The sequence below is a fragment of the Lepus europaeus genome, chromosome 13 (assembly GCF_033115175.1).
Source record: "Lepus europaeus isolate LE1 chromosome 13, mLepTim1.pri, whole genome shotgun sequence".
Lineage (NCBI taxonomy): Eukaryota > Metazoa > Chordata > Mammalia > Lagomorpha > Leporidae > Lepus > Lepus europaeus.
Genome location: NC_084839.1, coordinates 81,386,804 through 81,401,504, shown reverse-complemented (window position 1 = coordinate 81,401,504; position 14,701 = coordinate 81,386,804). Strand labels below are relative to the sequence as shown.

The window sequence follows — 14,701 nt, the reverse complement described above, 5'->3', positions numbered from 1 at the left end:
GTAGCCCGGGAGTGCAGTGGAGGATGGCCCAAGTCCTTGGGCCCTGTACCCGCATGGGAGACCAAGAGAAGCACCTGGCTCCTGGCTTTGGATCAGTGCGGTGCGCCGGCCGCGGCGGCCATTGGAGGGTGAACCAACGGCAAAGGAAGACCTTTCTCTCTGTCTCTCTCACTGTCCACTCTGCCTGTCAAAAAAAAAAAAAAAAAAAAAACTAAATCTGTGGGGGAGGCACAGCCCTTGTCTCCCCCTAGGACTTTGTTCATGCCTCCACCATTGATCCCTAAGGGCAAGGGAGTGTCTCCCCCAGCTTTGATTCCCTGTACTGCTCAGCACAGACCTTTCACCTGGTAGCATCTCCGTAGAATTTCCAAACTGAATGAATGAAGCAGCCAATCAATAAAAAACAAATCAATCAGTAAGCCAGTGGTTTAGCCTTGAGTAAATATGTGAGTAAAAAGGAACCTTGAGGAGAGAAATGGAAAGGAAACATAGTGATTACTCACAATAGGGTGCCGTCTTGAGGTTATGGTGCCATCAAAAAAAGATGAGGCTGGCACCACGGCTCACTAGGCTAATCCTCCACCTGCGGCGCCAACACCCCAGGTTCTAGTCCCAGTCGGGGCGCTGGATTCTGTCCTGGTTGCTCCTCTTCCAGTCCAGCTCTCTGCTGTGGCCCAGGAAGGCAGTGGAGGATGGCCCAGGTCCTTGGGCCCTGCACCCGCATGGGAGACCAGGAAAAGCACCTGGCTCCTGGCTGAGGATCAGCGCAGTGCACTGGCCGCAGTGGCCACTTGTGGGTGAAGCAACAGCAAAGAAAGACCTTTCTCTCTGTCTCTCTCTCTCTCTCTCACTGTCCACTCTGCCCGTCAAAAAAAAAAAAGAAAAGAAAAGAAAAGAAAGAAAAGATGAAAAGGAGCCTGCTTTTTTTTTAAACTTTTTTTTAAGATTTTATTTATTTATTTGAGAGGTAGAGTTACAGATAGTGAGAGAGAGAGACAGAGAGAAAGGTCTTCATCCTTTGGTTCACTCTCCAAATGGTCTCAATGGCCAGAACCACACCGATCCGAAGCCAGGAGCAAGGAGCTTCTTCCCAGTCTCCCACGTGGATGCAGGGACCCAAGGACTTGGGCCATCTTCTACTGCTTTCCCAGGCCACAGCAGAGAGCTGGATTGGAAGAGGAGCAGCCAGTACCAGAACCGGAGCCCATATGGGATGTTGGCAATGCAGGATTAACCCACTGTGCCACAGTGCCAGCCCCAGAGTCTGCTTTTTAAAAAATTATTTATTTATGGAGCTGGTACTGTGGTGTAGTGGGCTAAGCCTTTGCTTGCAGTTCTGGCATCCCATGTGGTTGCCAATTTGAGTCCCTGCTGCTCCACTTCAGATCCAGCTCCCTGCTAATGGCCTGGGAAAGCAATGAAGAACGGCCCAAGTCCTTGGGCTTCTGCACCTGCATGGAAGACCTGGAAGAAGCTCCTGACTCCTGGCTTCGGATCAGCCCAGCTGCAACCATTACAGCCATTTGGGGAGAGAACCAGCGGCTGGAAGATCTTGCACTCTCTCTGTAACTGCCTTGAGAGGTAGAGTTACAGAAAGCTCACTTGTAGCTCTGCTGTGCAATAACCATGACAAATGAATAAATAAATCTTAAAACAAGCAAACCAAAGAAAATCTTGTATAAAGACACATCCCACCAGCCCTAATCTCATAGCCTAGGACAAGCTCTTATAGTTTGCTATACACCATGAGGGCGTGGTCATGGGCACTCAGGTCCTCTTCCTCATGTTTGCACAGAGGTGCAACCTCCACCTATAAATAAAGAGAACACACAAACTCTGCTTCTCGAGGTGGATGTCTGGCTGAGTGGCTAAGTGGCATCCTAGATTAGAGTGCCCAGGATCAAGTCCAGGCAGGCACTTCTGCTTCTGACCCAGCTTCCTGCTAACGTGCCCCCTGGGAATCAGCAGGTGGTAGCTTAAGTACTTGGGTCTCTGCCAGCCATGGGAGACTCTGAGTTCCCTGCTCCTGGCTTCAGCCTGGTCTAGCCCTCACTGTTTTGGGCATTTGGGGTCTGGACCAGTGGATGGAAGATCTGTCTGTCAGTTTCTGCCTCTCTCTCTCTCTCTCTCTCTACCTTTCAGATAAAATGAAATTAGCTTTAAAAAAAGAATTATGCCTCTGGGTAATTATGCTAACAGTACGTTTGCAGGTGTGTGTAAAGAAGCATATATATATATATAGGAAGCTTGCTTGCAGCTCTGCTGTGCAGTAACCATGACAAATATCCATTCCTGGGGGTCCTGGGGCGATGCGTGGACCCCGTATGCAGACATTAAGGTTGAAGCAGCTCTCTAGATACTGGTGTGAGTTAATCCCCATGGTGTCCTGTTAATTGTGTGGTGTGTGTGTGTGTGTATGTGTGCGTGTGTGAGGCAAGGTATGGGAGGGGTCTTTGGGATGCTCCTCCGTACAGGGGGCAGTTAAGGGAATCCTATACATGCAGTCAGGGGACCCACAACGATGTTTCATTCTGTGAAAACTACAAGTGTGACAGTTGTCCCGTGAGACTTTGTCACCTAGTGACGGTGTTAGCCTTCGTTGGGGTGTGGATCCTGTGGTGTCCTCACAGTGGTGCAGTGGCCTGGTGATAGCTTTCTCAGCGCGCCCCCCTGCCGGAGTGATGCCTGACTGCACTTATGTGACTGTGTGTGCCCAGCCCACATCCACTGCTGGAAGCCAATAATGCTTTTGCTTTTGAAAAAGGGACTAGGGCTTGAGGAGGGGTGGAAGGACACTCTGCTGTGTGCTCTGCACTTTTAGAATATTTTAATGGTGCATGCACGACCTATTTTTAAAATCTCCCTCTTCTCCATGGTAGATAAAAGAGCTGCAGTGTGACAGATGCCCTTGGGATGATCTGTGTGTCTTGTGTTGGTGCCCAAGCTTGCCAGACTCATTTGCTTTTCCCTCGGGGCTGGCAAAGGCTTGTTTGCAAAACAAAGGTTCCTCCGTTATTAATCACCAGAGTGTTCAGATGTGGGAGAATCGCGCCTCCGTTCCGTCACAGAAACATTAAACAACCTTGCCATGAAAGTGCCCGCTCGTTGCTAAGGAATATTCGGGAAAAGGCTGCCAAAGCGGAAAGCAACAGGCCAGAAGACTTTGATGAGAGGCGGAGGAGGTGGAGCCATGGGAACTACAGCACCCCCGTCCCCCAAGTCGAAGGAAGGGCTGGAAATTGTTTTCTTTTGTTTGGGGTTCCCTTTTCTGGGGAGGCTGCCTGATCTCTCCGACTAGCACAGGTATCTTCTGTACAGCATCCTGTTGTAAGGATGCCCAGGCTTGGTGTTAGAGAGCCGTGCTGAGACCTGCAGACTGGAAAGTGACTGTCACAAAGGAAGAAGTCTGGTAGACGCTCAGAGCCCTAGAAATGGGAGACAGGGCACAGTGCGCCCAGCAGGCCACCTGGGGAAACTCAGAGCCGCTTGGCAGGTAGAGTGAGGAAGCTGAGCAAGAGCTTTCCCCAGGAGGAATGGGCGAGGCAGGTGAGCAGGCTTGGGGTGGGCTAGTTTGAATGACATCAGTGGACTCTCTCTGGTTGTCTGCACTTCGTCCTAGTGGCTGGCTGCCAGGAGCATGCAATGCCAGCAGAGGAAGTGGATGGAGTGTGTGTTCGGAAGGTGTACTTGCAAGTGAGCTGTTTATTGTCTCTGGGAATTGGCTCACCTTGGAAGAAGCAGCCCTCCCATGGTCAGCAAGGGCCCAAGTTGTCAAGCATCAGAATACAGAAAATATAAAGACACGGTTAATGGTTCATATACCACAGAACTGCCAAATGTGGTTGTGCAGGTTGTTCACAGCACAAGGTATCTGGCTTGAAGGAGGTGAGTGGGGTTGAGATCTAGACCAACTGTGCATGCCAAGCCATGTGCCCACAGAACTGCATTTGGTCGAAAGGGCTGGCTGGCTTTTTCTAATGTGTTCAGAGGCATCATGTGAGCTAGCAGAGGCCCATGGTGGCACTTGTCTCGGATGGCTGTCCTGTATTATTTGTAGGTCTTGTATCAATCTCGGTGTTTCTGGATGCTCCAAGAGGACAGGGATGAGGTCTTCTTTGCTCACCATTGTCTCCCCAGAGCTCAGCACCAGCTGGCACATACAGGTGCTGGATGTGTGTTTGTGGGGTAAATAAATGAATGGGCTGGAAGGTGTGCAAGATTTCACACACCACAGTTGTCTGCACCTGTCCCCCAGGCTCTTCTCACATTTGGCATCCAAAGGATCAAATCTGTCCACCCCGACTTGAGTAGGGGAGTACATTCTCCTTCCTGGTAAGCACTGGGCTCCTGGCTGTGCCTCTCTGGGCCAAGAAGGCAGCTAAGAAGCCAGTGCCTTCTATCCTCAGACTCGAGATTGTCAGTAACTCCTCCTAGTGCCTGTGTCGTCTTGGCCACGAGTGAAGGGTGATTGACTCATTGGATATACGGGTGAGAACCTGGTCTTCTAAGGCGACTGGTGCAGCCCCAGCACCAACCTAGATGAACATTGCCATGCAGGTTCTATTATTGCCAGGCAGGTTCCCAGGGTGATTGCTGGACAGAACCTGGTCCCTGGTTTGTTTGACAATAAAAGAAAACACAAGAGGCAAATGTTGGGCATGGTGGTTAAGACACTACTGGGTGCTCCCATTACCAGAATGTATGGGTTCAAGTCCCAGCTCTACCTCCGATTCCAACTGCCTGCTAATCCATACTCTGAGAGGCAGCAGGTGAAGGGTCAGGTACTTGGGTCCCTGCTGCCCTCATGGGAGACCTGAATTGAGTTCTGGGCTCCTGGCTTCAGCCTGGCCCAGCCTTGGTTGTTGCAGGCATTTGGGGAGTGAGCCAGAGGATGGGAGTTCGCTCTGTCTCTCTGCCTTTCAAATAAAAACAAAGAATAGATAGAGAATGAAGGGAAGGAAAGAAAAGGAAAGCCTGCTTTCAAAGAGAGGCCTGAGGGTTACATTGTGTGTGCACATTTGTCATTTGTTGGGTGGAGGAAGGAAGAGCCTGGGGACCTTGCATCCTCAGGGTCCAGAGGCCTGCAGGCCACCCACCAGGTCTTCTCATTCACAGTCCCTGCAGAGCTGCTCAGAACCTAACGGAATGTGTGTTTTGTTGTCTCTGCAGGTTTCCATTCTATTATGAACTAAAAATAGCATTTGTAGCCTGGCTGCTGTCTCCCTACACAAAGGGCTCCAGCCTCCTCTACAGGAAGTTTGTGCATCCCACACTGTCTTCAAAGGAAAAGGTAATCCCTGCCTGCTGCTTCGCCTCTCACTCCTTCCTGCAAGTGAAAAGTGAAAAGGAGAAGTTGATAAGTAAAAAGGACGGAGGATCTTACAGCAAGAGACCTCTCAGTTAACTCTTCGTCTGCCCCAACTAGTTATTTCTTCTGATGTTTTCCTAAGTTTTTTAGACATGTTTGGAAATAGGGGTAAAACTTTCTCAAAGGCATTTTCATTAAATATTTATATATATTTACATATATATATATAATGTGTATATTATATATATTATAAAACATTTTCATAAATTAAAACAAAAAATCACCATTTAATCTCTCAAACTGAATTTCCTTCTTTTTTTTTTTTTAGCATGGCTGGCTTTGTCTTTTATAGCTATGATTTTACATAGACTATTTAAAATTTTTACATAGAACAGTCTTTTTAAAATACTTTAAGGGACCGGTGCTGTAGGGTAGCAGATAAAGCCACTGCCTGCAGTGCCAGCATCCCCATATGGGCTCTGGTTCAAGACCTGGCTGCTCTACTTCTGATCTAGCTTTCTGCTATGGCCTAGAAAAGCAGTAGAAGATGGCCCAAATCCTTGGGCCCCTGCACCCATGTGGGAGACCAAGAAGAAGCTCCTGGGTCCTGGCTTCAGGTGGACACAACTCCAGCCATTATGGCCAACTGGGGAGTGAACCAGCAGATGGAGGACCTCTCTCTGCCTCTCCTTCTCTCTCTGTGTGACTCTGATTTTCCAATAAATAAATAAATCTTTAAAAATAAAATACCTTAAAAACTTAGCATAGATAAAGTATTTATATTCCTAGACCTTAAATGTGTTGACACGTAAGACATGTCTAGTCTGTCTTTGTAATGACCCAGGATGCTAGAACTGTTTCCAGGAGCCAGCTCTGTTGTGTGGCAGGTGCAGCCTCTGCTTGTGATGCCAACGTCCCCTACCAGAGCACCGGTTCAAGTTCTGTCTGCTCTGTGTCTCTGATCCAACTCCCTGCTAGTACACCTGGGAAAGCAGTGGAAGATGGCCCAAGTGCCTGGGTCCCTGCCACCAACATAGGAGACCCATTTGGAGTTCCAGGCTCCTAGATTTGACCTGGTCCAGCCCCAGCCGTTGTGGCCATTTGGGAGGTTAACCAGCAGATGGAAGATCTTTCTCTGTCTTTCCAATAAATAAATAAATCTTTAAAAAATAAAAAAAAGAACTGTTGCTATAATGCTAGATATTTAGGTTATCTCTATCTTTAATAAAAAAGATTTATTCTATTTTATTTGAAAGACAGAGTGACAAAAAGGGAGGGAGGGAAGGAAAAAGAGAGAGCAAATCAGAGTGAGATCTTTCCCACCTGCTGGGCACAACAGCTGGGTCTGGGCCAGGCCCAAACAAGGAGCCTAGAACTTTATCAGGTTCTCTCATGTAGGTGGCAGGGGCCCAAGCACCTGGGCCATCTTCTGCTGCTTTCCCAGGTACATTAGCAGGCAACTGAGTTGGAAGCAGAGCAGCCAGGACTTGAACCAGTGCTGTGATAGGGGATGCACAGCCTAACCCGCTGCACCACGATGCTGGACCCACATTATTTTTTCATGTTGTAGATAACTCTATAGTGAATACAATCATGCAAGGAGTTTAATTCCTTCCTTCAAGCATCTTAGAATAAATTCTCAAAAATGACATGACTGGGTCAAAAGATTCCAGCAGTCATTACTTTCTGAACTGATTGTGTAGTAGGATTCTTCAACACCAAATAGGAGCGCTGGAGGTGTCTTGGCAGATTCATTTCTCTTGCTTCTGAAAGTTTGGGCTTCTAGAGGAAGGCTTTGGAAGAGCAGGCTACTGTAGACATTTCTGGGCCAGCACCACAGCTCACTTGGCTAATCTTCTGCCTGCAGTGCTGGCACCCTGGTTCTAGTCCCGGTTGGGGCGCCGGGTTCAAGTCCCGGTTGCTCTTCTTCCAGTCCAGCTCTCTGCTGTGGCCCGGGAAGGCAGTGGAGGATGGCCCAAGTGCTCGGGCCCTGCACCAGCATGGGAGACCAGGAGGCACCTGGCTCCTGGCTTCGGATCAGCGCAGCGTGCCGGCCATAGCGGCCATTCTGGGGGGTGAACCAACGGAAGGAAGACCTTTCTCTGTCTCTCTCTCACTGTCTAACTCTACCTGTCAAAAAAAAAGGACATTTCTGAAAATCCTGGGGGGAACTAGGACCACAGCACTTCCTGTCTCCCAAGGGTAGGATTTGTTTTGACCTGGCTGTCAAACCCTTCTCTTACTACTTCCCCAAATGTTAGGCCTCTCTGAGTCTCCCCATGTCATTCCCGTTGAAGTCAAGGTGACTCCTTTGAACTGGGTGGTGGGGTGAGGCTGTCACAATGAGGGGGCTTGCTTCTGCGACTTCCTAGGGAAGCCTTCTAAATAGGGAATCCAGCGGGGGCTTGCTGACCCCCGCCAGCACACCTCGAAGCAAAGGAAACACACTAAGGTGCCGGACTTCAAACAAGACAGAGGCCCAATGTCATTGTCCTGCTGAACTTGAAATGAGCCACTGTGGTGATAAAGCAATTGGCAACCACAGAACAAGGAAACAAAAAAAGTAAACCAGAGTCAATACAAATCCAACTAATAACGTTATTTGGTCCCTGAAGGAGACCTCAGTCTATTTTCTGCCTCACCTTGACCTTGTTTTATGACACTGTATGACTACTAATTTCTACTTCTGTTTCAGTGTCCATAAAGTGATCTCCCTTATCACCAAATTAGCACCCCTTTCTTTCTGCCTCCTGATCCCTGCCATCAGTAGACACGTCGGGGTAATAGTTGGTTACAGAACCAAACAACTGGAATAACAGCATCTTAGGATTGCATGGGTCCAAGCCCTTCAAGATAAAGAAGCTAACAATTTATCACTTTTTTTTAAGATTTTATTTTTATTTATTTGAAAGGCAGAGTTACAGAAAAAGGGGGGGTGGTGGGGGAGAGGGATCTCCCATCCTCTGGTTCACTCCTCAAATGGCTACAATGGCCAGAACTGGGCCTATCCAAAGCCAGGAGCCAGGAGCTTCTTCCAGGTCTCCCATGTGGGTGCAGGGGCTCAAAGACTTGGGCCATCCTCCACTGCTTTCCCAGGTGCATTCGAAGGGAGCTGGATCAGAAGTGGAGCAGCAGGGACACAAACTGGCGCCCGTATGGGATGCTGGCTCTGTACGTGGAGGCTTAGCCTACCATGCCACATGCCATCCCAACACTTTATCACTTATTGAAAGTAGCCTCTGTGTTCCATAGTTTACTGGGATTGCCTCATTTGATCCTCACCCTGCTCAGTGAGTGAGGTGTTGTCACCATCCTCATTTTTCAGAAGACAAAGCTGTGTGTAGAGAAATGAAGTGCTTGCCAAAGTCTGACGGTTCCTGGCAGGTCCAAGGTTAGAGAAGTCTTGGCATCCTCTTCGCCTCTGGTTTTCTGAGTGTCGTAAAGAGCAGCTGTGGGTGTCAAGGCTCAACATGCATATGAGGAGCCCCCAAAGGCCTCCCTGGAAGGCTTGAGGGCTACAGAAAACCAACCCAGGGCATCGCTGCAGTAGTAAGTTCCCCACTCCACTGTGTCTCTTCTGTCCTCCCACACATCTGCCAAGTGTCCCCAGTGAGAATCCGCAGTGGGGCAGGCTGCTGTGCCCAGCGCTCAGGAGAGAAGAGAGGACAGAGATGCATCTGAACCTGGTTTTTCTTTGACAGGAGATCGACGATTGCCTGGTCCAAGCAAAAGACCGAAGTTACGATGCCCTTGTGCACTTTGGGAAGCGGGGCTTGAACGTGGCCGCCACAGCGGCCGTGATGGCTGCTTCTAAGGTACTGTGCTGGGCCCCAACAGCTGGGGCTGGGCGGGGTCTCCCTCCCTCCCGTCTGCCCTGTTTGTGTAGCTGAGGACCCATCGGGCGCACCTTGTCTTTTGGGGGCCCCTTTGGAACTTTGAAATGGTGTGTCTTGTCACTGAGAATCTGTGCACAGGCACACTCGCCCCCACCCACATCCCCCCCTGAAGCTCCCCAGGGGGGCCCAGGTTGGGAATCTCTGACTTCCTTAGGAGAAAGGGAAGAAGGAAGTGGAGGGAGAGGGGTGCCTCTCTGCAGTTTCCCAGGGTGTAAACTCAAAGAGGACGGGTCGAGACACCACCTGAGCAAGTGGGTGGTCTCCTTGCCCATGGCCCCGTGGATCGAGGGGAGGGGCCCCGGAGTGAGCTGAGTTGTCCCAGCATGCAGTCGGGTGAGCTGTGTAGCAGCAATGACTGAGCTGGAGCGGTTGAACTGAACTGCTCCTGGGGGTGTTGTGATACAAACGTTGCTTCCTTTCTCTTTCCTACCCAGCCCTTTCTGGGAGCACCCCGCGTTCTCTGTCTCCTATCACTCTCTTGGTCATTGATCAGCTTCTCATTACGTCTTCAGACCTGAAAATTCAACGGGTCACACATTTCCTCCCAGAGTCAAGTCAGCAGATTGCCCTGTGTTCCCAGGGACAACCCTTTCCCTGAAATCCCCATGTGGAATAGGGGTCTGCTCCGGCTGGGGGTGGAGGCAAGGCAGCTACACGGGTACTGAGGGGCGATGCAAGGGCTGGGAGGTGGGTTGTCTTAGCCGGGGACGGTTCACATCCTGCATGGTGCTGTGAGGGTCTGGGACCCCTTGATGCAGGCCTTGGTGCTTCACAGGCCCCAAGTGGACAGCAGCATGGAGGATGCCAAGAGTCGGCTGGGTCAGGAGACTGAGCTCGCTTCCTGTGCGTGAACCAGAGAGGGCTCTTCTGGGAGGAGGACTCGGTACGCAGGGACAAGCACCTTCCACTGAAGTCAGGGAGTTCTGCAGGGAGCTGAGGGAGAGGAACGTGGACTAGCTCCTCCTCTAATGCACACTTAGTGAGTGGGCCCCCCATCCTGCAGCTGGCATCGTGGGGGCCCTGCATGGCAGGGTGCTGGGTGGAGTGAAGGGAATTCCACTTTGGTACCCCAGGGAGATCCCTTAGGGTTTATGAAGAGCAGTGAATTCTAAGAACCTTCCATTTGAGATGCAACCACTTGATGCTTCTTTTTTTAAGCTGAATTCAGAATCACCAAATTCTTAGTTCATCAGGCCAACAGAAAGCTTCAGGAACCTTCTCTCTAGCTCATCCTCTCTGCTCTGAGCCTCGGTTCGGTCCGTGAGTGTGATGAGTGTCGGCAGGTGTATGTGTCACAGTGGCTCCTCAGCCACGTGGGAGTAAATTGGATTCGGATGGAACTCCCATGGGGCCACAGGTTTTCAGGTTGACCTCCAACTGGAATCTGTCCTGGTACTTGGTTAGCTTGTCACTGCCCACCTCTCTGAGTGCCTGTGACTCCTCCAGCCAGGCACCCTGCAAAATACCTCAAACGGAGGCAGACAGAAGCAACTGTTCATTAGTTCTTGCTAGCTGGGCAGGGGGAATGGGGGTTTCTACTTTCTTTTTAATTTGGTCTCATATGGGAAAGTTTTCTGCTTTTTCTCTAAATATAAACATCGAGAGAAACCATATCTTTTCTTCCAAAAATAATACCGTCTATTTCTGGAACAGATACGTACTTTAAAAAACAACCAAAAAAAGACGAAGAAGAAGTAATATCTAAAAATCCAATCCAACTGGCATGTGCGCCGATGGTTTCCGTAGCAACTGTGGCTTGCGCAGGTGGTGGGGGGTGTGACTCACCCGGGCGTCCAAATCTGGCTGTGATGCCCACAGCACCCAGGAAGCTCCGCTTACTGTTTTTCAGTAATTCCTCTGGAGTGCTGGATCAGAATCTCAGGCCGTGGGCCCATGCCTGACTATTTTTACCAAGCTTCCAAGATGAGTTCTAGGCAGCCGGCTCTGCCCAGGTCGCTATCAGTGCTCTGTCCAGAGCCTTCGGAGCAGAGGCGATTAGGATTAGAAGGGTGAGCTTCTGAGCCACTGCTGCGGTGCGGGTTTAGCTCCTTACAAGCATTAACTTTGTGTGAGTGTGTCTGTTGGGGGACTGGGGGTGTCAGGAAATGTTGATTTCCCCCACACTTAATGCCAGTTGAGGAACAGTCATAGGCCAATTAATGACAGCTGTGTTCGGAGAGATGCGTCATTAGGTGGTTTCACCGTTGTGCGATCAATCACAGAGTGTACTCATGGAAGCATCGTGGCATGGTCTGCCACATGCCTGGGCCAGGTAGCATCCGCCATGGTCGCGTGCACAGTCCGTCTCTGACCAGCGCATCCTCCTGTGGGCACTGGCTGCCGTGGTTCTTCCTCCTCTGTTGTGTGTGCCAGAGTCCAGCACAGTGCTGTTCACCCAGCCGAGCACTTAGCGCCTTGTTGATGACCCCAGGGGACTAGCCGGAGCGCTTACCTGGAAAAGGACACCCTGCCCAGTCACCTGTGCCGGGGGTGACCATGTAGTTTATTGTTCAAACGAGCACACATCTGAGCATGAAAGAGGGGCTGTGATAATGACCTTGTCCTGAGCCTGTGGAGATTTCTGATTGCCCTACCCATGGCTTCATTTTCAGTCTCTTAGACCTGCCTGTCTTGTCCCTCCCCCTCCAAAAAAAAAAAAAAAAAAAAAAAACCTCAGCTCACAAATCAGTTCTCACTCAGTATCTACTGCATTTAGTTGAGGGGATGAGAGAGAGGGTGTGATGGGGGTGGAAGGCACTGTCTTTGTTCTGATGACTGAGTGGAGGCTCCATCCGGGGACAGACCACCTTTCTGTTTTCTCTCCTTGGATACTTCCAGGGAGAAACTGAGAATGAAAGATCTTTGACTGTACTTTAATTCTTTTTGGGAAAAAATCATTGTTTATTAGCAAGCAGAGTGACAGAGAATGAGAAAGAAAAAAATCTTCTATTCTCTGGTTCACTCCACAAATGCCCAGAACAGCCAGGACTGGGCCAGGCTGAAGCCAGGAGCCAGGAGCCAGGAGCTTCTTGCAGGTCTCCCACAAGTACCTGGGCCGTCTGCTGCTGCCTCCCAGGATGTACTGGCAGGAAACGGGATCAGAAGTGTAGAGTAGCTAGGACTTGAACCAGGCACTCTGAAGTGAGGTACAGGCATCTCAAGCAGTGGCCTAACCCACTGCACCACAGCGCCTGCCCCCTTTTAATGTTTTTACAAACATTTTTTAAGGGGCTCTGGTGTGGTGCAGCTTGTTAAGCAGCTGGTTGTGAGGCTGGCATCCCAGGAGTCCTGGCTGCTCCACCTCCTATCCAGCTCCCTTGCTGATGCCCAGGGAAGAAGAAGAGGATGGACCAAGTGCTTGGGCCCCTGCCCCCCATGTAGAAGACCCAGACTGAGCTCCAGGCTCCTGACGTGGCTTGGCCCAGCCCAGACATTGTGGCCATTTCGGGAGCGAACCAGTGGATAGATCTCTTTCTCTCTCTGTCTCTCCATTTCTCTCACTCTACCTTTCAAGTAAATTAAATAAAATAAATCTTAGAAGTTTCAAACATTTTTATATTTAAGGAGGGAAGAGAGTGAGAGCGAGAGTGAAAGCAAGAAAGTGAGAGACATTTGCAGTCTGCTGGTTTACTCCCAAATGCCCAGGAGTCCGGAACTTAATCCAGATCTCCCATGTGGGTGACAGGGACCCAACTACTTGAACCATCATCTTTTCTTCCCTGGGTGCACATTAGCAGGAAGTTGGAATCAGGAGCAGAGCTGGGACTTGAACCCAGGCACTCCAGTATGGGGTGTGGGCATCCTGAGCAGTGTTTTAGCCATTCCATGAAGTGCTTGCCTCTTAATCGCTTTTTAAAAATATTTTACTAGGGCTAGTGTTGTGGCTAGGGTTAGGCCATCACTTCCAATCCAGCTCCCTGCTGATGTGCCTGGAAAAGCAGCAGAAGATGGCCCAAGTACCTGGGCTCCTGCCACCCATGTGGGAGACCCAGAAGAAGCTCCTGGCTTCTGACTTCTGCGTAGCCCAGCCCTGACTGTTGTAGCCATTTGGGGAGTGAATCAGCAGATGGAAGATCTCTCTATTTCTACCTCTCACTATATATAACTCTGCCTTTCAAATAAATAAAAATTTTTAAAAATTTTTATTAACAATAATTTTATACATATTTATGGGCTAAGTGGACATTTCAACACATGTATACAGTGTGTTCTGATTACATCAGGGTACTCAAAGTTTCCCCTTCTTTGACTTCACTTTGTGATTAGAGCCTCTTCTGTTTGCTCACGAAAGGTGGTTCTAAACTGTAGTCACCCACTATGCTGTGTAATGCCAGGAACTTATTCCTTCTCTCTGCCCCTACCTGGTAACTTTTATCCAAACTCTCACTATCCCTCCTACGCCTCCCAGCCTCTAGTAATCACTTCTCTGTGTTCCAATTGGGGTTTGTTTGTTTGTTTGTTTGTTTGTTTTAGCACCACACATAAGGGAGAACATGTGGTATTTGTCCTTCTGTGTCCGGCATATTTCACTCAGCAGGATGTACTCCAGTTCCATCCATTTTGCTGCAACTCAATCTTTTTAAAAATAATGTTGAGCCCTGAGCCCTTTCTCTAATAAAGTTAATTTGTAGTGTTTTTTCTTGAATCATCATAAAGTATGTAGAAACTTTGTAAGTCATATCATTACATACATATAGAACTTATTAATGAAAATACTGCTATTTTGCCTTTGAACTGGAAATGCTAAAACAGAAAATTAAATATGGGAGATTAATTCACAGAATGATGAGCCCCATCCCACCCCATTCTCCCCAGGGACCGACCCGGTCCCCAGGGAGGGCTGACGTGACATTTCCTCCAGTGAGAGCTGCTGTCTGCTCCCCAGGTTGCTTCTCCAACACCTTCTGTCTGAGCATCCCTAGCTCTTGGCTGCCTGCTAGCTCTCTCTGCGCCTGAAATTCCACACGCAGGGGAGATGGAGCCCAGGTCTTTTTATAACCGAATGGGACAGCTCTCTCTTTTTAAAAATAATGTTCTAGGAATTCATTTGTTAAGCAAAGCACATTCTCACATGAAAAACAAATCGCAGGGAGAAGAGCCCACTGGATAAAAGCTTTCTACTCAGGAGGGCCCCGTGCCTGCGTCTCCCCCTTGAAATTGGAACCGTATAGGGCCGGGAACCATGTGCTAGGCCCCTTCCACTGCCCAGTTCTCAGATCTGGTAACCTCGCTTTTCACTTGTCTTGGAATTTGCAAAATCACGTTGCCTTTTTTTTTTTTTTGACAGGCAGAGTGGACAGTGAGAGAGAGAGAGAGACAGAGAGAAAGGTCTTCCTTTTGCCATTGGTTCACCCTCCAATGGCCGCACCGCACTGATCCAAAGGCAGGAGCCAGGTGCTTCTCCTGGTCTCCCATGGGGTGCAAGGCCCAAGGACTTGGGCCATCCTCCACTGCACTCCCGGGCCATAATAGAGAGCTGGCCTGGAAGAGGGGCGAC

At 49.5% G+C, this 14,701-nt stretch overlaps 1 protein-coding gene across 3 annotated transcripts in view; it reads left to right on the top strand.

The window, feature by feature from the left end:
• REEP1 (receptor accessory protein 1) overlaps positions 1–14,701 on the top strand; it is a 113,161-nt gene that overhangs the window by 71,377 nt on the left and 27,083 nt on the right. For all 3 annotated transcript variants that reach the window (XR_009867818.1, XM_062209804.1, XM_062209805.1), the window contains exons 4-5: positions 5,170–5,290; positions 9,010–9,123. Coding sequence is in view for 2 of the 3 variants with exons in the window: in XM_062209804.1 (XP_062065788.1) it covers positions 5,170–5,290; positions 9,010–9,123 (235 nt within the window). In the remaining variant the exon portion in view is untranslated. The remainder of the gene's footprint in view (positions 1–5,169; positions 5,291–9,009; positions 9,124–14,701) is intronic.